Source organism: Oncorhynchus gorbuscha, linkage group LG23 (assembly GCF_021184085.1).
Source record: "Oncorhynchus gorbuscha isolate QuinsamMale2020 ecotype Even-year linkage group LG23, OgorEven_v1.0, whole genome shotgun sequence".
Lineage (NCBI taxonomy): Eukaryota > Metazoa > Chordata > Actinopteri > Salmoniformes > Salmonidae > Oncorhynchus > Oncorhynchus gorbuscha.
In genome coordinates, this window is record NC_060195.1 from 3,979,156 (window position 1) to 4,001,163 (window position 22,008).

The following is a 22,008-nucleotide window of genomic DNA, read 5'->3' on the forward strand; positions in this document are numbered from 1 at the left end:
TTCTCTCTCCTTTCTCTCTGTTCTCTCTGTTCTCTCTGTTCTCTCTCTGTTCTCTCTTTGTTCTCTCTCTGTTCTCTCTCTCCTCTCTCTCTGTTCTCTCTCTGTTCTCTCTCCTTTCTCTCTCTGTTCTCTCTCCTTTCTCTCTCCTTTTCTCTCTCTGTTCTCTCTGTTCTCTCTGTTCTCTCTGTTTCTCTCTCTGTTCTCTCTCTGTTCTCTCTCCTTTCTCTCTCTGTTCTCTCTCCGTTCTCTCTCTGTTCTCTCTCTGTTCTCTCTGTTCTCTCTGTTCTCTCTCCGTTCTCTCTCTGTTCTCTCTCTGTTCTCTCTCTGTTCTCTCTCCTTTCTCCCTCTGTTCTCTCTCTGTTCTCTCTCCTTTCTCTCTCTGTTCTCTCTGTTCTCTCTGTTCTCTCTGTTCTCTCCGTTCTCTCTCGTTCTCTCTCTGTTCTCTCTCTGTTCTCTCTACGTTCTCTCTGTTCTCTCTCTGTTCTCTCTCCGTTCTCTCTCCTTTCTCTTTGTTCTCTCTGTTCTCTCTGTTCTCTCTCTGTTCTCTCTCTGTTCTCTCTCTGTTCTCTCTGTTCTCTCTGTTCTCTCTGTTCTCTCTCTGTTCTCTCTGTTCTCTCTGCTTTCTCTCTCTGTTCTCTCTGTTCTCTCTCCTCTCTCTCTGTTCTCTCTGTTCTCTCTCTGTTCTCTCTGTTCTCTCTCTGTTCTCTCTGTTCTCTCTCCGTTCTCTCTGTTCTCTCTCCGTTCTCTCTCCTTTCTCTCTGTTCTCTCTGTTCTCTCTGTTCTCTCTGTTCTCTCTCTGTTCTCTCTCCGTTCTCTCTCCTTTCTCTCTGTTCTCTCTGTTCTCTCTGTTCTCTCTGTTCTCTCTCTGTTCTCTCTCCGTTCTCTCTGTTCTCTCTCTGTTCTCTCTCTGTTCTCTCTCTGTTCTCTCTCTGTTCTCTCTCCTTTCTCTCTCTGTTCTCTCTCTGTTCTCTCTCCTTTCTCTCTCCTTTCTCTCTCTGTTCTCTCTGTTCTCTCTGTTCTCTCTCTGTTCTCTCTCTGTTCTCTCTCCTTTCTCTCTCTGTTCTCTCTCCGTTCTCTCTCTGTTCTCTCTCTGTTCTCTCTGTTCTCTCTGTTCTCTCTCCGTTCTCTCTCTGTTCTCTCTCTGTTCTCTCTCTGTTCTCTCTACGTTCTCTCTGTTCTCTCTCTGTTCTCTCTCCTTTCTCTCTGTTCTCTCTGTTCTCTCTGTTCTCTCTCTGTTCTCTCTGTTCTCTCTCTGTTCTCTCTCTGTTCTTTCTCTGTTCTCTCTGTTCTCTCTGTTCTCTCTGTTCTCTCTCTGTTCTCTCTGTTCTCTCTCCTTTCTCTCTCTGTTCTCTCTGTTCTCTCTCTGTTCTCTCTGTTCTCTCTGTTCTCTCTGTTCTCTCCTTTCTCTCTCCTCTCTCTCTGTTCTCTCTGTTCTCTCTCCTCTCTCTCTGTTCTCTCTCTGTTCTCTCTGTTCTCTCTCCGTTCTCTCTGTTCTCTCTCCGTTCTCTCTGTTCTCTCTCCGTTCTCTCTCCTTTCTCTCTGTTCTCTCTGTTCTCTCTGTTCTCTCTCTGTTCTCTCTTTGTTCTCTCTCTGTTCTCTCTCTCCTCTCTCTCTGTTCTCTCTCCGTTCTCTCTGTTCTCTCTCCGTTCTCTCTCCTTTCTCTCTGTTCTCTCTGTTCTCTCTGTTATCTCTGTTCTCTCTGTTCTCTCTCTGTTCTCTCTTTGTTCTCTCTCTGTTCTCTCTGTTCTCTCTCTGTTCTCTCTCCTTTCTCTCTCTGTTCTCTCTCCTTTCTCTCTCCTTTCTCTCTCTGTTCTCTCTGTTCTCTCTGTTCTCTCCTTTCTCTCTCTGTTCTCTCTGTTCTCTCTGTTCTCTCTCCTCTCTCTCTGTTCTCTCTGTTCTCTCTGTTCTCTCTCTGTTCTCTCTGTTCTCTCTCTGTTCTCTCTGTTCTCTCTGTTCTCTCTCCGTTCTCTCTGTTCTCTCTCCGTTCTCTCTGTTCTCTCTCCGTTCTCTCTCCTTTCTCTCTCCTTTCTCTCTCTGTTCTCTCTGTTCTCTCTGTTCTCTCCCTTTCTCTCTCTGTTCTCTCTGTTCTCTCTGTTCTCTCTCTGTTCTCTCTGTTCTCTCTCCGTTCTCTCTGTTCTCTCTCCGTTCTCTCTGTTCTCTCTCCGTTCTCTCTCCTTTCTCTCTGTTCTCTCTGTTCTCTCTGTTCTCTCTCTGTTCTCTCTTTGTTCTCTCTCTGTTCTCTCTCTCCTCTCTCTCTGTTCTCTCTCTGTTCTCTCTCCTTTCTCTCTCTGTTCTCTCTCCTTTCTCTCTCCTTTCTCTCTCTGTTCTCTCTGTTCTCTCTGTTCTCTCTGTTCTCTCTGTTCTCTCTCTGTTCTCTCTCTGTTCTCTCTCCTTTCTCTCTCTGTTCTCTCTGTTCTCTCTGTTCTCTCCGTTCTCTCTCCGTTCTCTCTCTGTTCTCTCTCTGTTCTCTCTACGTTCTCTCTGTTCTCTCTCTGTTCTCTCTCCGTTCTCTCTCCTTTCTCTCTGTTCTCTCTGTTCTCTCTGTTCTCTCTCTGTTCTCTCTCTGTTCTCTCTCTGTTCTCTCTGTTCTCTCTGTTCTCTCTGTTCTCTCTCTGTTCTCTCTGTTCTCTCTCCTTTCTCTCTCTGTTCTCTCTGTTCTCTCTGTTCTCTCTGTTCTCTCTCCTTTCTCTCTCTGTTCTCTCTGTTCTCTCTCCTCTCTCTCTGTTCTCTCTGTTCTCTCTCTGTTCTCTCTGTTCTCTCTCTGTTCTCTCTGTTCTCTCTCCGTTCTCTCTGTTCTCTCTCTGTTCTCTCTCCGTTCTCTCTCCTTTCTCTCTGTTCTCTCTGTTCTCTCTGTTCTCTCTCTGTTCTCTCTTTGTTCTCTCTCTGTTCTCTCTCTCCTCTCTCTCTGTTCTCTCTCTGTTCTCTCTCCTTTCTCTCTCTGTTCTCTCTCCTTTCTCTCTCCTTTCTCTCTCTGTTCTCTCTGTTCTCTCTGTTCTCTCTGTTCTCTCTCTGTTCTCTCTCTGTTCTCTCTCCTTTCTCTCTCTGTTCTCTCTCCGTTCTCTCTCTGTTCTCTCTCTGTTCTCTCTGTTCTCTCTGTTCTCTCTCCGTTCTCTCTCTGTTCTCTCTCTGTTCTCTCTCTGTTCTCTCTCCTTTCTCCCTCTGTTCTCTCTCTGTTCTCTCTCCTTTCTCTCTCTGTTCTCTCTGTTCTCTCTGTTCTCTCTGTTCTCTCCGTTCTCTCTCGTTCTCTCTCTGTTCTCTCTCTGTTCTCTCTACGTTCTCTCTGTTCTCTCTCTGTTCTCTCTCCGTTCTCTCTCCTTTCTCTTTGTTCTCTCTGTTCTCTCTGTTCTCTCTCTGTTCTCTCTCTGTTCTCTCTCTGTTCTCTCTGTTCTCTCTGTTCTCTCTGTTCTCTCTCTGTTCTCTCTGTTCTCTCTGCTTTCTCTCTCTGTTCTCTCTGTTCTCTCTCCTCTCTCTCTGTTCTCTCTGTTCTCTCTCTGTTCTCTCTGTTCTCTCTCTGTTCTCTCTGTTCTCTCTCCGTTCTCTCTGTTCTCTCTCCGTTCTCTCTCCTTTCTCTCTGTTCTCTCTGTTCTCTCTGTTCTCTCTGTTCTCTCTCTGTTCTCTCTCCGTTCTCTCTCCTTTCTCTCTGTTCTCTCTGTTCTCTCTGTTCTCTCTGTTCTCTCTCTGTTCTCTCTCCGTTCTCTCTGTTCTCTCTCTGTTCTCTCTCTGTTCTCTCTCTGTTCTCTCTCTGTTCTCTCTCCTTTCTCTCTCTGTTCTCTCTCTGTTCTCTCTCCTTTCTCTCTCCTTTCTCTCTCTGTTCTCTCTGTTCTCTCTGTTCTCTCTGTTCTCTCTGTTCTCTCTCTGTTCTCTCTCTGTTCTCTCTCTGTTCTCTCTCCTTTCTCTCTCTGTTCTCTCTGTTCTCTCTCCGTTCTCTCTCTGTTCTCTCTCTGTTCTCTCTCCTTTCTCTCTCTGTTCTCTCTGTTCTCTCTGTTCTCTCTGTTCTCTCTCTGTTCTCTCTCTGTTCTCTCTCCTTTCTCTCTCCGTTCTCTCTGTTCTCTCTCCGTTCTCTCTGTTCTCTCTCTGTTCTCTCTCTGTTCTCTCTCTGTTCTCTCTCTGTTCTCTCTCCTTTCTCTCTCCGTTCTCTCTGTTCTCTCTCCGTTCTCTCTGTTCTCTCTCTGTTCTCTCTGTTCTCTCTGTTCTCTCTCTGTTCTCTCTCTGTTCTCTCTCTGTTCTCTCTCCTTTCTCTCTCCGTTCTCTCTGTTCTCTCTCCGTTCTCTCTGTTCTCTCTCTGTTCTCTCTCTGTTCTCTCTGTTCTCTCTCCGTTCTCTCTCCGTTCTCTCTCCGTTCTCTCTCTGTTCTCTCTCCTTTCTCTCTCTGTTCTCTCTCTGTTCTCTCTCCTTTCTCTCTCTGTTCTCTCTGTTCTCTCTGTTCTCTCTGTTCTCTCCGTTCTCTCTCCGTTCTCTCTCCGTTCTCTCTCTGTTCTCTCTCTGTTCTCTCTACGTTCTCTCTGTTCTCTCTCTGTTCTCTCTCCGTTCTCTCTCCTTTCACTCTGTTCTCTCTGTTCTCTCTGTTCTCTCTCCGTTCTCTCTCCGTTCTCTCTCCGTTCTCTCTCTGTTCTCTCTCTGTTCTCTCTGTTCTCTCTGTTCTCTCTGTTCTCTCTCTGTTCTCTCTCCGTTCTCTCTCATTTCTCTCTCTGTTCTCTCTCTGTTCTCTCTCCTTTCTCTCTCTGTTCTCTCTGTTCTCTCTGTTCTCTCTGTTCTCTCTCTGTTCTCTCTCTGTTCTCTCTCCTTTCTCTCTCCTTTCTCTCTCTGTTCTCTCTGTTCTCTCTCCGTTCTCTCTCTGTTCTCTCTCTGTTCTCTCTGTTCTCTCTGTTCTCTCTCTGTTCTCTCTCCTTTCTCTCTCCTTTCTCTCTCTGTTCTCTCTGTTCTCTCTCCGTTCTCTCTCTGTTCTCTCTCTGTTCTCTCTGTTCTCTCCGTTCTCTCTCCGTTCTCTCTCCGTTCTCTCTCTGTTCTCTCTCCTTTCTCTCTCTGTTCTCTCTCTGTTCTCTCTCCTTTCTCTCTCTGTTCTCTCTGTTCTCTCTGTTCTCTCTGTTCTCTCCGTTCTCTCTCCGTTCTCTCTCCGTTCTCTCTCTGTTCTCTCTCTGTTCTCTCTGTTCTCTCTGTTCTCTCTCCGTTCTCTCTCCGTTCTCTCTCCGTTCTCTCTCTGTTCTCTCTCTGTTCTCTCTGTTCTCTCTGTTCTCTCTGTTCTCTCTCTGTTCTCTCTCTGTTCTCTCTCTGTTCTCTCTGTTCTCTCTGTTCTCTCTGTTCTCTCTCTGTTCTCTCTGTTCTCTCTCCTTTCTCTCTCTGTTCTCTCTGTTCTCTCTGTTCTCTCCGTTCTCTCTCCGTTCTCTCTCTGTTCTCTCTCTGTTCTCTCTACGTTCTCTCTGTTCTCTCTCTGTTCTCTCTCCGTTCTCTCTCCTTTCTCTCTGTTCTCTCTGTTCTCTCTGTTCTCTCTCTGTTCTCTCTCTGTTCTCTCTCTGTTCTCTCTGTTCTCTCTGTTCTCTCTGTTCTCTCTCTGTTCTCTCTGTTCTCTCTCCTTTCTCTCTCTGTTCTCTCTGTTCTCTCTGTTCTCTCTGTTCTCTCTCCTTTCTCTCTCTGTTCTCTCTGTTCTCTCTCCTCTCTCTCTGTTCTCTCTGTTCTCTCTCTGTTCTCTCTGTTCTCTCTCTGTTCTCTCTGTTCTCTCTCCGTTCTCTCTGTTCTCTCTCTGTTCTCTCTCCGTTCTCTCTCCTTTCTCTCTGTTCTCTCTGTTCTCTCTGTTCTCTCTCTGTTCTCTCTTTGTTCTCTCTCTGTTCTCTCTCTCCTCTCTCTCTGTTCTCTCTCTGTTCTCTCTCCTTTCTCTCTCTGTTCTCTCTCCTTTCTCTCTCCTTTCTCTCTCTGTTCTCTCTGTTCTCTCTGTTCTCTCTGTTCTCTCTCTGTTCTCTCTCTGTTCTCTCTCCTTTCTCTCTCTGTTCTCTCTCCGTTCTCTCTCTGTTCTCTCTCTGTTCTCTCTGTTCTCTCTGTTCTCTCTCCGTTCTCTCTCTGTTCTCTCTCTGTTCTCTCTCTGTTCTCTCTCCTTTCTCCCTCTGTTCTCTCTCTGTTCTCTCTCCTTTCTCTCTCTGTTCTCTCTGTTCTCTCTGTTCTCTCTGTTCTCTCCGTTCTCTCTCGTTCTCTCTCTGTTCTCTCTCTGTTCTCTCTACGTTCTCTCTGTTCTCTCTCTGTTCTCTCTCCGTTCTCTCTCCTTTCTCTTTGTTCTCTCTGTTCTCTCTGTTCTCTCTCTGTTCTCTCTCTGTTCTCTCTCTGTTCTCTCTGTTCTCTCTGTTCTCTCTGTTCTCTCTCTGTTCTCTCTGTTCTCTCTGCTTTCTCTCTCTGTTCTCTCTGTTCTCTCTCCTCTCTCTCTGTTCTCTCTGTTCTCTCTCTGTTCTCTCTGTTCTCTCTCTGTTCTCTCTGTTCTCTCTCCGTTCTCTCTGTTCTCTCTCCGTTCTCTCTCCTTTCTCTCTGTTCTCTCTGTTCTCTCTGTTCTCTCTGTTCTCTCTCTGTTCTCTCTCCGTTCTCTCTCCTTTCTCTCTGTTCTCTCTGTTCTCTCTGTTCTCTCTGTTCTCTCTCTGTTCTCTCTCCGTTCTCTCTGTTCTCTCTCTGTTCTCTCTCTGTTCTCTCTCTGTTCTCTCTCTGTTCTCTCTCCTTTCTCTCTCTGTTCTCTCTCTGTTCTCTCTCCTTTCTCTCTCTCCTTTCTCTCTCTGTTCTCTCTGTTCTCTCTGTTCTCTCTGTTCTCTCTGTTCTCTCTCTGTTCTCTCTCTGTTCTCTCTCTGTTCTCTCTCCTTTCTCTCTCTGTTCTCTCTGTTCTCTCTCCGTTCTCTCTCTGTTCTCTCTCTGTTCTCTCTCCTTTCTCTCTCTGTTCTCTCTGTTCTCTCTGTTCTCTCTGTTCTCTCTCTGTTCTCTCTCTGTTCTCTCTCCTTTCTCTCTCCGTTCTCTCTGTTCTCTCTCCGTTCTCTCTGTTCTCTCTCTGTTCTCTCTCTGTTCTCTCTCTGTTCTCTCTCTGTTCTCTCTCCTTTCTCTCTCCGTTCTCTCTGTTCTCTCTCCGTTCTCTCTGTTCTCTCTCTGTTCTCTCTGTTCTCTCTGTTCTCTCTCTGTTCTCTCTCTGTTCTCTCTCTGTTCTCTCTCCTTTCTCTCTCCGTTCTCTCTGTTCTCTCTCCGTTCTCTCTGTTCTCTCTCTGTTCTCTCTCTGTTCTCTCTGTTCTCTCTCCGTTCTCTCTCCGTTCTCTCTCCGTTCTCTCTCTGTTCTCTCTCCTTTCTCTCTCTGTTCTCTCTCTGTTCTCTCTCCTTTCTCTCTCTGTTCTCTCTGTTCTCTCTGTTCTCTCTGTTCTCTCCGTTCTCTCTCCGTTCTCTCTCCGTTCTCTCTCTGTTCTCTCTCTGTTCTCTCTACGTTCTCTCTGTTCTCTCTCTGTTCTCTCTCCGTTCTCTCTCCTTTCACTCTGTTCTCTCTGTTCTCTCTGTTCTCTCTCCGTTCTCTCTCCGTTCTCTCTCCGTTCTCTCTCTGTTCTCTCTCTGTTCTCTCTGTTCTCTCTGTTCTCTCTGTTCTCTCTCTGTTCTCTCTCCGTTCTCTCTCATTTCTCTCTCTGTTCTCTCTCTGTTCTCTCTCCTTTCTCTCTCTGTTCTCTCTGTTCTCTCTGTTCTCTCTGTTCTCTCTCTGTTCTCTCTCTGTTCTCTCTCCTTTCTCTCTCCTTTCTCTCTCTGTTCTCTCTGTTCTCTCTCCGTTCTCTCTCTGTTCTCTCTCTGTTCTCTCTGTTCTCTCTGTTCTCTCTCTGTTCTCTCTCCTTTCTCTCTCCTTTCTCTCTCTGTTCTCTCTGTTCTCTCTCCGTTCTCTCTCTGTTCTCTCTCTGTTCTCTCTGTTCTCTCCGTTCTCTCTCCGTTCTCTCTCCGTTCTCTCTCTGTTCTCTCTCCTTTCTCTCTCTGTTCTCTCTCTGTTCTCTCTCCTTTCTCTCTCTGTTCTCTCTGTTCTCTCTGTTCTCTCTGTTCTCTCCGTTCTCTCTCCGTTCTCTCTCCGTTCTCTCTCTGTTCTCTCTCTGTTCTCTCTGTTCTCTCTGTTCTCTCTCCGTTCTCTCTCCGTTCTCTCTCCGTTCTCTCTCTGTTCTCTCTCTGTTCTCTCTGTTCTCTCTGTTCTCTCTGTTCTCTCTCTGTTCTCTCTCCGTTCTCTCTCCTTTCTCTCTCTGTTCTCTCTCCTTTCTCTCTCTGTTCTCTCTCTGTTCTCTCTCCTTTCTCTCTCTGTTCTCTCTCCTTTCTCTCTCCTTTCTCTCTCTGTTCTCTCTGTTCTCTCTGTTCTCTCTGTTCTCTCTCTGTTCTCTCTCTGTTCTCTCTCCTTTCTCTCTCCTTTCTCTCTCTGTTCTCTCTGTTCTCTCTCCGTTCTCTCTCTGTTCTCTCTCTGTTCTCTCTGTTCTCTCTGTTCTCTCTCTGTTCTCTCTCCTTTCTCTCTCCTTTCTCTCTCTGTTCTCTCTCTGTTCTCTCTCTGTTCTCTCTGTTCTCTCTCCGTTCTCTCTCTGTTCTCTCTGTTCTCTCTCTGTTCTCTCTGTTCTCTCTCTGTTCTCTCTCTGTTCTCTCTGTTCTCTCTCTGTTCTCTCTCTGTTCTCTCTGTTCTCTCTCCGTTCTCTCTCTGTTCTCTCTCTGTTCTCTCTGTTCTCTCTGTTCTCTCTCTGTTCTCTCTGTTCTCTCTCTGTTCTCTCTGTTCTCTCTCTGTTCTCTCTCCGTTCTCTCTGTTCTCTCTCTGTTCTCTCTGTTCTCTCTCTGTTCTCTCTGTTCTCTCTCTGTTCTCTCTGTTCTCTCTGTTCTCTCTCTGTTCTCTCTCCGTTCTCTCTCCTTTCTCTCTTGCCAGGAGTCTTCTTTCATGTAAATTGATGCCTAGATCTGAACTATGTAGTTGATTGGTCACTGTCCTCACACTGTATATACACCGCCTGACCACATAACCACACAGACCCTCCTCCTGACCCCATAACCACACACCCTCCCCCTGACCCCACAACACACATACCCCCTGACCCCACTACCACAGACCCTCCCCCTGACCCCATAACCACACACCCTCCCCCTGACCCCACTACCACACACCCTCCCCCTGACCCCATAACCACACACCCTCTGTCTGGTCTGACCCCATAACCACACACCCTCCCCCTGACCCCGATACCACACACCCTCCCCCTGACCCCATAACCACACACCCTCTGTCTGACCCCACTACCACACACCCTCCCCCTGACCCCACTACCACACACCCTCCCCCTGACCTCATAACCACACACCCTCCCACTGACCCCATAACCACACACCCTCCCCCTGACCCCACTACCACACACCCTCCCCCTGATCCCATAACCACACTTCAGCCTGTCTATCCCCGGGATGGGCTCCAGATGGGTGAAGCACTCAGAGCCGTACTGCTGTCTCAAACACACACACACACACACACACACACACACACACACACACACACACACACACACACACACACACACACACACACACACACACACACACACACACACACACACACCCTGCCCCTAACCCCACACCTCTCTCTCTATCCCCAGGACGTCTTAATGATGGGGGAGGAGTTGATCTCAGAGCCGTATTACTGTCAGTTGGAGGCAGAGACGTGCAGAGTGTTCTCGGAGCAGTTGGGTCGTTTCTCTCTGGTGGGAGAATCTCTAAACATGTCCGCAGCTAAGCGTCTCCGTCTGGTGCTCTTCTCTGACGCATACTGCTCTACCCTAGAGTATAACATCAGAGTCTACTGCATGGATGATACACAAGATGTCTTCAAGGTAAGGAACCTAGATACACACACACCTTTAGAACCCCACAGAGGTGATGACACACCTTTAGAACCCCACAGAGGTGATGACACACCTTTAGAACCCCACAGAGGTGATGACACACCTTTAGAACCCCACAGAGGTGATGACACACCTTTAGAACCACACAGAGGTGATGACACACCTTTAGAACCACACAGAGGTGATGACACACCTTTAGAACCCCACAGAGGTGATGACACACCTTTAGAACCACACAGAGGTGATGACACACCTTTAGAACCCCACAGAGGTGATGACACACCTTTAGAACCCCACAGAGGTGATGACACACCTTTAGAACCACACAGAGGTGATGCTTCATCCACACACCTTTAGAACCACACAGAGGTGTGGTTTCATCCACACACACCTTTAGAACCCCACAGAGGTGATGTTTCAAACACACACCTTTAGAACCCCACAGAGGTGATGTTTCAAACACACACCTTTAGAACCCCACAGAGGTGATGACACACCTTTAGAACCACACAGAGGGGTGGTTTCATCCACACACCTTTAGAACCCCACAGAGGTGATGTTCCATCCACACACACCTTTAGAACCCCACAGAGGTGATGTTCCATCCATACACACCTTTAGAACCCCACAGAGGTGATGTTCCATCCACACACACCTTTAGAACCCCACAGAGGTGTGGTTTCATCCACACACCTTTAGAACCCCACAGAGGTGATGTTCCATCCACACACACCTTTAGAACCCCACAGAGGTGATGTTCCATCCACACACACCTTTAGAACCCCACAGAGGTGATGTTCCATCCACACACACCTTTAGAACCCCACAGAGGTGTGGTTTCATCCACACACCTTTAGAACCCCACAGAGGTGTGGTTCCATCCACACACCTTTAGAACCCCACAGAGGTGTGGTTTCATCCACACACCTTTAGAACCCCACAGAGGTGTGGTTTCATCCACACACCTTTAGAACCCCACAGAGGTGTTGCTTCATCCACACACCTTTAGAACCCCACAGAGGTGTTGCTTCATCCACACACCTTTAGAACCACACAGAGGTCTTGTTTCATCCACACACCTTTAGAACCCCACAGAGGTATTGCTTCATCCACACACCTTTATAACCCCACAGAGGTGTTGCTTCATCCACACACCTTTAGAACCCCACAGAGGTGATGTTCCATCCACACACACCTTTAGAACCCCACAGAGGTGATGTTCCATCCACACACACCTTTAGAACCCCACAGATATGATTTTTTATCCACACACCTTTAGAACCCCACAGAGGTGTTGCTTCATCCACACACCTTTAGAACCCCACAGAGGTGATGTTCCATCCACACACACCTTTAGAACCCCACAGAGGTGATGTTCCATCCACACACACCTTTAGAACCCCACAGATATGATTTTTCATCCACACACCTTTAGAACCCCACAGAGGTGTTGCTTCATCCACACACCTTTAGAACCACACAGAAGTGTGGTTTCATCCACACACCTTTAGAACCACACAGAGGTGTTGCTTCATCCACACACCTTTAGAACCCCACAGAGGTGTGGTTTCATCCACACACCTTTAGAACCCCACAGAGGTGTGGTTTCATCCACACACCTTTAGAACCCCACAGAGGTGTTGCTTCATCCACACACCTTTAGAACCACACAGAAGTGTGGTTTCATCCACACACCTTTAGAACCACACAGAGGTGTTGCTTCATCCACACACCTTTAGAACCCCACAGAGGTGTGGTTTCATCCACACACCTTTAGAACCCCACAGAGGTGTGGTTTCATCCACACACCTTTAGAACCCCACAGAGGTGTTGCTTCATCCACACACCTTTAGAACCCCACAGAGGTGTTGCTTCATCCACACACCTTTAGAACCACACAGAGGTCTTGTTTCATCCACACACCTTTAGAACCCCACAGAGGTATTGCTTCATCCACACACCTTTAGAACCCCACAGAGGTGTTGCTTCATCCACACACCTTTAGAACCCCACAGAGGTGATGTTCCATCCACACACACCTTTAGAACCCCACAGATATGATTTTTTATCCACACACCTTTAGAACCCCACAGAGGTGTTGCTTCATCCACACACCTTTAGAACCCCACAGAGGTGTTGCTTCATCCACACACCTTTAGAACCCCACAGAGGTGATGTTCCATCCACACACACCTTTAGAACCCCACAGATATGATTTTTCATCCACACACCTTTAGAACCCCACAGAGGTGTTGCTTCATCCACACACCTTTAGAACCACACAGAAGTGTGGTTTCATCCACACACCTTTAGAACCACACAGAGGTGTTGCTTCATCCACACACATTTAGAACCACACAGAGGTGTGGTTTCATCCTGTCTATTAAAGTGGATACGCTGAAAGGCTGATTAGGTATCCTGACGGAACTGTGCCTCCCGGACACTTGAATGATCTAGGGTCTGTCTGTCTGTCTGTCTGTCAGTCTGTCTGTCTGTCTGTCTGTCTGTCTGTCTGTCTGTCTGTCTGTCTGTCTGTCTGTCTGTCTGTCTGTCTGTCTGTGTGCGCCCAACTTAAAGTACCCCCCCACCTCCCCCCATGGGCCCTTGTCAAAAGCAGTGCACTATATAGGGAATAGGGTGGCGTTTGGGACGAGCCAATGAGTGTTCTGAGTGGTTCATGTATCTGCTAAATGAATGTCTCTCTTTGTAACGAATGATGGAGCTGTGTGATGTCTGGATTATCAAACAACAGCACTACGTTTTAATCCACCCTGTCAAAACTACAACTCTCTCGATAGGCTGTGGCTTACCACAGCAACAAGAGAATGAGAGAGATGGAGAGGCTAGTGCACTTTGAGGCCAGGGGGAGAGGGGGAGAGTGGGCCAGGGGAAGAGGGAGAGAGAGGGAGAAGGGGAGTGGGAGAGGGGGAGAGTGGGCCAGGGGAAGAGGGGACCAGGGGGAGAGGGGGAGAGTGGGCCAGGGGGAGAGGGGGAGAGTGGGCCAGGGAAGAGGGGGAGAGGGGGCCAGGGGAAGAGGGGAGAGTGGGAGAGGGGGAGAGTGGGAGAGGGGGAGTGGGAGAGGGGGAGAGTGGGCCAGGGAAAGAGAGGGAGAGGGGGTCTCCAATACATTGAATGAACTACAGGACAAAATACAAACCCTCCAACACCTGTAGTGTTGATGGTATCCTAAATTAAATGATAAAATATACAAACCACAAATTCCAGTTGGCTGCACTTAAACTCTTTAACATCATCCACGGCTCTGGCATCTTCCCCAATATTTGGGACCAAGGACTGTTCACTCCAATCGATAAAAGTGGAGACAAATTTGACCCCAATAACTGCCGTGGGATATGAGTCAACCTTGGGGAAATTCTCTGCATTATCATTAACAGCAGACTCCTCAGTGAAAACAATGTATTGAGCCAATTTCAAATGTTTTTTTACCAAAATACCATACGACAGACCACGTACTCACCCTGCACACCCTAATTGACAAAGAAACAAACCAAAACAAAGGTAAAGTCTTCTCATGCTTTGTTGATTATTTAACTTCAAATGGCTGCAGGGGCAGTATTGAGTAGCTTGGATGAAAAGGTGCCCATTGTAAACGACCAGCTCCTAATATATGCATATTATTAGTAGTTTTGGATAGATAATACTCTGAAGTTTCCAAAACTGTCAAAATATTGTTTGTGATTATAACAGAACTGATATTGCAGGCGAAACCCTGCGGAAAATCAAAACAGGAAGTGGCCTCTATTTTGAATCTCCATGTTCCATAGCCTCCCTTTGCTGGATTTAAAGGGATATGAACCAGATTCTTTTTTCCTATTGCTTCCTCAAGGTGTCAACAGTCTTCAGACATAGTTTCAGGCTTTTATTTTGAAAAATGAGCCAGAACGATAACATTGCGTCAAGTGGTCACATGAGTTTGGCTCGCGCAACAGAGTTTGGACAACTATTGCTTTTCCCTCTCCTACTGTGAAAAACATTTGCGGTTGATATATTATTGATTATGTATTTTAAAAACAACCTGAGGATTGATTATAAAAACGTTTGACATGTTTCTGTGGACATTACGGAAACTATTTGGAACTTTCGTCTGCATTGTCGTGACCGCTCTTTCCTGTGGATTTCTGAACATAACGCGACAAACAAACGGAGGTATTATGGAACAAAAGGAACATTTGATGTGTAACTGGGAGTCTCGTGAGTGAAAACATCCGAAGATCATCAAAGGTAAATGATTAATTTAATTGCTTTTCTGATTTTTGTGACCAAGCTTCCTGATGCTAAGTGTACTTAATGTTTTGTCGTGCGATCGATAAACTTACACAAACGCTTGGATTGCTTTCACTGTAAAGCATCATTTCAAAATCTGACACGACAGGTGGATTAACAAAAGGCTAAGCTGTGTTTTCCTATATTGCACTTGTGATTTCATGAATATAAATATTTGTAGTAATATTTATTGAATGTAGCGCTATTCTATGCAGTGGTTGTTGATGACATTTATCCCGATTGGGGGATTGCATAACATAACATAACATAACATAACATACATAACAAGTTAAAAGCCTTCGACTCAATTTGGCAATCTGATGGAAAGTGGTGTTGGGGGAAAAAACATACGACATTATAAAATCCATGTACACTGACAACAGGTTAAAACAGGCCCGTGGTGTGAGACAGGGATGCAGTTTGAGCCCCACCCTCTTCAACGTATATATCAACGAATTGGCGAGGGCACTAGAACAGTCTGCAGCATCCGGCCTCACCTTCCTAGAAAGTCAAATGACAACCTTTTTTCTGAATTTGGTGCTTCTGTCCCCAACCAAGGAGGGCCTACAGCATCACCTAGATATTCTGCACAGATTCTGTCAGACCTGGGCCCTGACAGACCTGGGCCTTGACAGTAAATCTCAGTAAGACCAAAATAATGGTGTTCAAGAAAGGTCCACTTCCCAGGACCACAAATACAAAGAGCACACAAAAAAACTATACGTACCTCGGCCTAGACATCAGCGCCACCGGTAACTTCCACAAAGCCCAATTTGTAAGTCGCTCTGGATAAGAGCGTCTGCTAAATGACTTAAATGTAAATGTAAATGTCTGTGAACGATCTGAGAGAGCAACGCCATCAAAAGGAAAATAACATTTGACAATACCGATTAGGTGTCACGACTTCGGCTGAGGTCGGCTCCTCTCCTTGTTCGGCGGTGTTCGGCGGTGTTCGGCTGAGGTCGGCTCCTCTCCTTGTTCGGCGGTGTTCGGCGGTGTTCGGCGGTGTTCGGCGGTGTTCGGCTGAGGTCGGCTCCTCTCCTTGTTCGGAGGTGTTCGGCGGTGTTCGGCGGTGTTCGGCGGTGTTCGGCGGTGTTCGGCGGTGTTCGGCGGTCGACGTCACCGGCTTTCTAGTCATCACCGATCCATGTTTCCTTTTTCCTTTTGTTTTGTCTTGTTTACGCTGATTAATGTTTTCTATTCCCTTATTATGTTCCTTATTTACCTTCTCGTCAACCTTTCTGTTTGGTCCGTGATTGTTTTGTGTTACCGTGGGTTTTCTCTATACGATGTTTCCTTGTTGGAGATATTCCAGTTTTGAATATTTTGAGTAAAGACTTTTGTGTTTTCTCAAACCTGTGGCCTGACTCAGACAACGAACCCAGCATTTTATCACATTAGGATCTGGCTAAAAAACACTTGAATCAATTATAGAACCCATTGCCCTTCCTAGTTTTGAGGTCTGGGGTCCACTCACCAACCAAGAATTCACAAAATGGGACACATACCAAATCCATAACAAAGCCTTCACCTACAGACAAATTATCCTGGAGAAGAGTCCCCTAAGCAAGCTGGTCCTGGGGCTCTGTTCACAAACACAATCACACCCCACAGAGCCCCAGGACAGCAGCACAGTTAGTGTCATGCAGGTGAATGAGGACCCAAAAGCGACTTGGCGAAAACAGAGTATTTAATCCAGTAATAAACTTTACAAAACAAAAAGCATAATACTACTCGTAAAGACGAGAACAGACTGGAGACTTGATCGAGAACTGCAGGTTGCCTCGGGAAGGCACTTGAACCTAGCAGACTCAGACACCTGCTCACCACGCAGCATCTGAGGGAAACACGACACGACAGGGCAAAACATAGACACAGCACGGTGAATTATAGATGAGGATCCGACAGGGCAGGTACGGAAAACAAGAAGAGAAATAGGGACTCTAATCAGGGAAAAGGATCGGGAACAGGTGTGGGAAGACTAAATGATGATTAGGGGAATAGGAACAGCTGGGAGCAGGAACGGAACGATAGAGAGAAGAGAGAGCGAGAGAGTGAGAGAGGGAGGGGGAGAGAGAGGGATAGAAAGAGGGAAAGAACCTAATAAGACCAGCAGAGGGAAACGAATAGAATGGGAAGCACAGGGACAAGACATGATAATTAATGACAAAACATGACAGTACCCCCCCACTCACCGAGCGCCTCCTGGCGCACTCGAGGAGGAATCCTGGCGGCAACGGAGGAAATCATCAATGAGTGAACGGTCCAGCACGTCCCGAGACGGAACCCAACTCCTCTCCTCAGGACCGTAACCCTCCCAATCCACTAAGTATTGGTGACCCCGTCCCGAGAACGCATGTCCATGATCTTATGTACCTTGTAAATAGGTGCGCTCTCGACAAGGACGGGAGGGGGGAGGGAAGACGAACGGGGTGCGAAGAAAGGGCTTAACACAGGAGACATGGAAGACAGGATGGACGCGATGAAGATGTCGCGGAAGAAGCAGTCGCACAGCGACAGGATTGACGACCTGGGAGACACGGAACGGACCAATGAACCGCGGAGTCAACTTACGAGAAGCTGTCGTAAGAGGAAGGTTGCGAGTGGAAAGCCACACTCTCTGGCCGCAACAATACCTAGGACTCTTAATCCTGCGTTTATTGGCGGCTCTCACAGTCTGTGCCCTGTAGCGGCAAAGTGCAGACCTCACCCTCCTCCAGGTGCGCTCACAACGTTGGACAAACGCTTGAGCGGAGGGAACGCTGGACTCGGCAAGCTGGGAAGAGAATAGAGGAGGCTGGTAACCCAGACTACTCTGAAACGGAGATAACCCGGTAGCAGACGAAGGAAGCGAGTTGTGAGCGTATTCTGCCCAGGGGAGCTGTTCTGCCCAAGACGCAGGGTTTCTGAAAGAAAGGCTGCGTAGTATGCGACCAATCGTCTGATTGGCCCTCTCTGCTTGACCGTTAGACTGGGGATGAAACCCGGAAGAGAGACTGACGGACGCACCAATCAAACGACAGAACTCCCTCCAAAACTGTGACGTGAATTGCGGGCCTCTGTCTGAAACGGCGTCTAACGGGAGGCCATGAATTCTGAACACATTCTCGATAATGATTTGTGCCGTCTCCTTAGCGGAAGGAAGTTTAGCGAGGGGAATGAAATGTGCCGCCTTAGAGAACCTATCGACAACCGTAAGAATCACAGTCTTCCCCGCAGACAAAGGCAGACCGGTAATGAAGTCTAGGGCGATGTGAGACCATGGTCGAGAAGGAATGGGGAGCGGTCTGAGACGACCGGCAGGAGGAGAGTTACCCGACTTAGTCTGCGCGCAGTCCGAACAAGCAGCCACGAAACGGCGCGTGTCACGCTCCTGAGTCGGCCACCAAAAGCGCTGGCGAATAGACGCAAGAGTGCCTCGAACACCGGGATGACCAGCTAACTTGGCAGAGTGAGCCCACTGAAGAACAGCCAGACGAGTGGAAACAGGAACGAAAAGGAGGTTACTAGGACAAGCGCGGGGACGCAGTGTGCGTGAGTGCTTGCTTAACCTGTCTTTCAATTCCCCAGACTGTCAACCCGACAACACGCCCATAAGGAAGAATCCCCTCGGGATCAGTAGAAGCCACAGAAGAACTAAACAGACGGGATAAGGCATCAGGCTTGGTGTTCTTGCTACCCGGACGGTAAGAAATCACAAACTCGAAACGAGCGAAAAACAACGCCCAACGAGCTTGACGGGCATTAAGTCGTTTGGCAGAACGGATGTACTCAAGGTTCTTATGGTCTGTCCAAACGACAAAAGGAACGGTCGCCCCCTCCAACCACTGTCGCCATTCGCCTAGGGCTAAGCGGATGGCGAGCAGTTCACGGTTACCCACATCATAGTTGCGCTCAGATGGCGACAGGCGATGAGAAAAATAAGCGCAAGGATGAACCTTATCGTCAGACTGGAAGCGCTGGGATAGAATGGCTCCACGCCTACCTCTGAAGCGTCAACCTCGACAATGAATTGTCTAGTGACGTCAGGAGTAACGAGGATAGGAGCGGACGTAAAACGTTCTTTTAGAAGATCAAAAGCTCCCTGGGCGGAACCGGACCACTTAAAACACGTCTTGACAGAAGTAAGAGCTGTGAGAGGGGCAGCAACTTGACCGAAATTACGAATGAAACGCCGATAGAAATTAGCGAAACCTAAAAAGCGCTGCAACTCGACACGTGACCTTGGAACGGGCCAATCACTGACAGCTTGGACCTTAGCGGAATCCATCTGAATGCCTTCAGCGGAAATAACGGAACCGAGAAAAGTAACGGAGGAGACATGAAAAGAGCACTTCTCAGCCTTTACGTAGAGACAATTCTCTAAAAGGCGCTGTAGAACACGTCGAACGTGCTGAACATGAATCTCGAGTGACGGTGAAAAAATCAGGATATCGTCAAGATAGACAAAAACAAAGATGTTCAGCATGTCTCTCAGAACATCATTAACTAATGCCTGAAAAACAGCTGGCGCATTGGCGAGACCAAACGGCAGAACCCGGTACTCAAAATGCCCTAACGGAGTGTTAAACGCCGTTTTCCACTCGTCCCCCTCTCTGATGCGCACGAGATGGTAAGCGTTACGAAGGTCCAACTTAGTAAAGCACCTGGCTCCCTGCAGAATCTCGAAGGCTGATGACATAAGGGGAAGCGGATAACGATTCTTAACCGTTATGTCATTCAGCCCTCGATAATCCACGCAGGGGCGCAGAGTACCGTCCTTCTTCTTAACAAAAAGAACCCCGCCCCGGCCGGAGAGGAAGAAGGCACTATGGTACCGGCGTCAAGAGACACAGATAAATAATCCTCGAGAGCCTTACGTTCGGGAGCCGACAGAGAGTATAGTCTACCCCGAGGAGGAGTGGTCCCCGGAAGGAGATCAATACTACAATCATACGACCGGTGAGGAGGAAGGGAGTTGGCTCGGGACCGACTGAAGACCGTGCGCAGATCATGATATTCCTCCGGCACTCCTGTCAAATCGCCAGGTTCCTCCTGAGAAGTGGGGACAGAAGAAATGGGAGGGATGGCAGACATTAAGCACTTCACATGACAAGATACGTTCCAGGATAGGATAGAATTACAAGACCAATTAATAGAAGGATTATGACATACTAGCCAGGGATGACCCAAAACAACAGGTGTGAAAGGTGAACGAAAAATCAAAAAGAAATAGTCTCACTGTGGTTACCAGATACTGTGAGAGTTAAAGGTAGTGTCTCAAATCTGATACTGGGAAGATGACTACCATCTAAGGCAAACATGGGCGTAGGCTTGTCTAACTGTCTGAAAGGAATGTTATGTTTCCGAACCCATGCTTCGTCCATGAAACAACCCTCAGCCCCAGAGTCAATCAAGGCACTGCATGTAGCACCCGAACCGGTCCAGCGTAGATGGACCGACATAGTAGTACAGGATCTAGATGAAGAGACCTGAGTAGTAGCGCTCACCAGTAGCCCTCCGCTTACTGATGGGCTCTGGCCTCTTACTGGACATGAATTAACAAAATGTCCATCAAATCCGCAATAGAGGCACAGGCGGTTGGTGATCCTCCGTTCCCTCTCCTTAGTCGAGATGCGAATCACTCCCAGCTGCATGGGCTCAGTCTCAGAGCCAGAGGAAGGAGATGGTTGCGATGCGGAGCAGGGAAACACCGTTGATGCGAGCTCTCTTCCACGAGCCTGGTGACGAAGATCTACCCGTCGTTCTATGCAGATGGCGAGAGCAATCAAAGAGTCCACACTGGAAGGAACCTCCCGAGAGAGAATCTCATCTTTGACCACTGTGTGGAGTCCCTCCAGAAAACGAGCGAGCAGCGCCGGCTCGTTCCAGTCACTAGAGGCAGCAAGAGTACGAAACTCTATAGAGTAATCCGTTATGGATCGATCACCTTGGCATAGGGAAGCCAGGACCCTAGAAGCCTCCCCACCAAAAACTGAACGGTCAAAAACCCGAATCATCTCCTCTTTAAAGTTCTGGTAATTGTTAGAACAATCAGCCCTTGCCTCCCAGATAGCTGTGCCCCACTCTCGGGCCCGGCCAGTAAGGAGTGAAATGACGTAAGCAACCCGAGCTCTCTCTAGAGTATGTGTTGGGTTGGAGAGAGAACACAATCTCACACTGGGTGAGAAAGGAGCGGCACTCAGTGGGCTGCCCGGAGTAGCAAGGTGGGTTATTAACCCTAGGTTCTGGAGGCTCGGCAGGCCAGGAAGTAACAGGTGGCACGAGACGAAGACTCTGGAACTGTCCAGAGAGGTCGGAAACCTGAGCGGCCAGGTTCTCCACGGCATGGCGAGCAGCAGACAATTCCTGCTCGTGTCTGCCGAGCATGGCTCCTTGGATCTCGACGGCAGTGTTACGAGCGTCTGTAGTCGCTGGGTCCATTCCTCGGTCGGATCCTTCTGTCATGCAGGTGAATGAGGACCCAAAAGCGACTTGGCGAAAACAGAGTATTTAATCCAGTAATAAACTTTACAAAACAAAAAGCATAATACTACTCGTAAAGACGAGAACAGACTGGAGACTTGATCGAGAACTGCAGGTTGCCTCGGGAAGGCACTTGAACCTAGCAGACTCAGACACCTGCTCACCACGCAGCATCTGAGGGAAACACGACACGACAGGGCAAAACATAGACACAGCACGGTGAATTATAGATGAGGATCCGACAGGGCAGGTACGGAAAACAAGAAGAGAAATAGGGACTCTAATCAGGGAAAAGGATCGGGAACAGGTGTGGGAAGACTAAATGATGATTAGGGGAATAGGAACAGCTGGGAGCAGGAACGGAACGATAGAGAGAAGAGAGAGCGAGAGAGTGAGAGAGGGAGGGGGAGAGAGAGGGATAGAAAGAGGGAAAGAACCTAATAAGACCAGCAGAGGGAAACGAATAGAATGGGAAGCACAGGGACAAGACATGATAATTAATGACAAAACATGACAGTTAGACCCAAGCAAATCAACTATTTGCACATAATATGAGTGTATTAATATAATTGTGGAACTTCTGTGAGTGTAATGTTTACTGTTGCTTTTTATTGTTTATTTCACTTCTGTTTGTCTATTTCACTTGCTTTGGCAATGTAAACATATATTTCCCTTGCCAATAAAGCCCCTTAAATTGAAATTGAATTGAGTTGAGAGAGGAGAGGAGAAATGAGGAGGGGGTGGTGAGTGGATGGGAGAGTAGGGGAAAGCAGGAAAAGAGGGGAGAAGAGGGGACAGAGGAGAGGAGAGGAGAGGAGAGGAGAGGAGAGGAGAGGAGAGGAGAGGAGAGGAGAGGAGAGGAGAGGAGAGGAGAGGAGAGGAGAGGAGAGGAGAGGAGAGGAGAGGAGAGAGAGAGGAGAGGAGAGGACAGGACAGGACAGGACAGGTAAGGGGGAGAATGGGAAAGAGGAGAATGAGGGTATGAGAGGAGAGGAGAGGAGAGGAGAGGAGAGGAGAGGAGAGGAGAGGAGAGGAGAGGAGAGGAGAGGAGGAGAGAGAGGAGAGGAGAGGAGAGGAGAGGAGAGGAGAATGGGAAAGAGAAGAGAATGAGGGGATGAGAGGACAGGTAAGGGGAGAGAAGAGGAGAATGAGGGGATGAGAGGAGAGGAGAGGAGAGGAGAGGAGAGGAGAGGAGAGGAGAGGAGGGGGAGGGAGAGGAGGAGAGAGAGAGGAGAGAGGAGAGGAGAGGAGAGGAGAGGAGAGGAGAGGAGAGGAGAGGAGAGGAGAGGAGAGGAGAGGAGAGGAGAGGAGAAACACATTTTTCGGGAGCCAGCATGCATCTTTCTCAAGGCAGTCAGTCATGGGAGGTTCTATCTATGTACATATTCTCACTCACCCCTTTAGATTTGTGTGTATTAGAA

At 48.0% G+C, this 22,008-nt stretch overlaps 1 protein-coding gene across 1 annotated transcript in view; it reads left to right on the plus strand.

Annotated features, from left to right (window-relative positions):
- unc5a (unc-5 netrin receptor A) overlaps positions 1 to 22,008 on the plus strand; it is a 610,423-nt gene that overhangs the window by 508,464 nt on the left and 79,951 nt on the right. Inside the window, exon 12 of the mRNA XM_046325030.1 lies at positions 9,593 to 9,826. Coding sequence (XP_046180986.1) covers positions 9,593 to 9,826 — 234 coding nt within the window. The remainder of the gene's footprint in view (positions 1 to 9,592; positions 9,827 to 22,008) is intronic.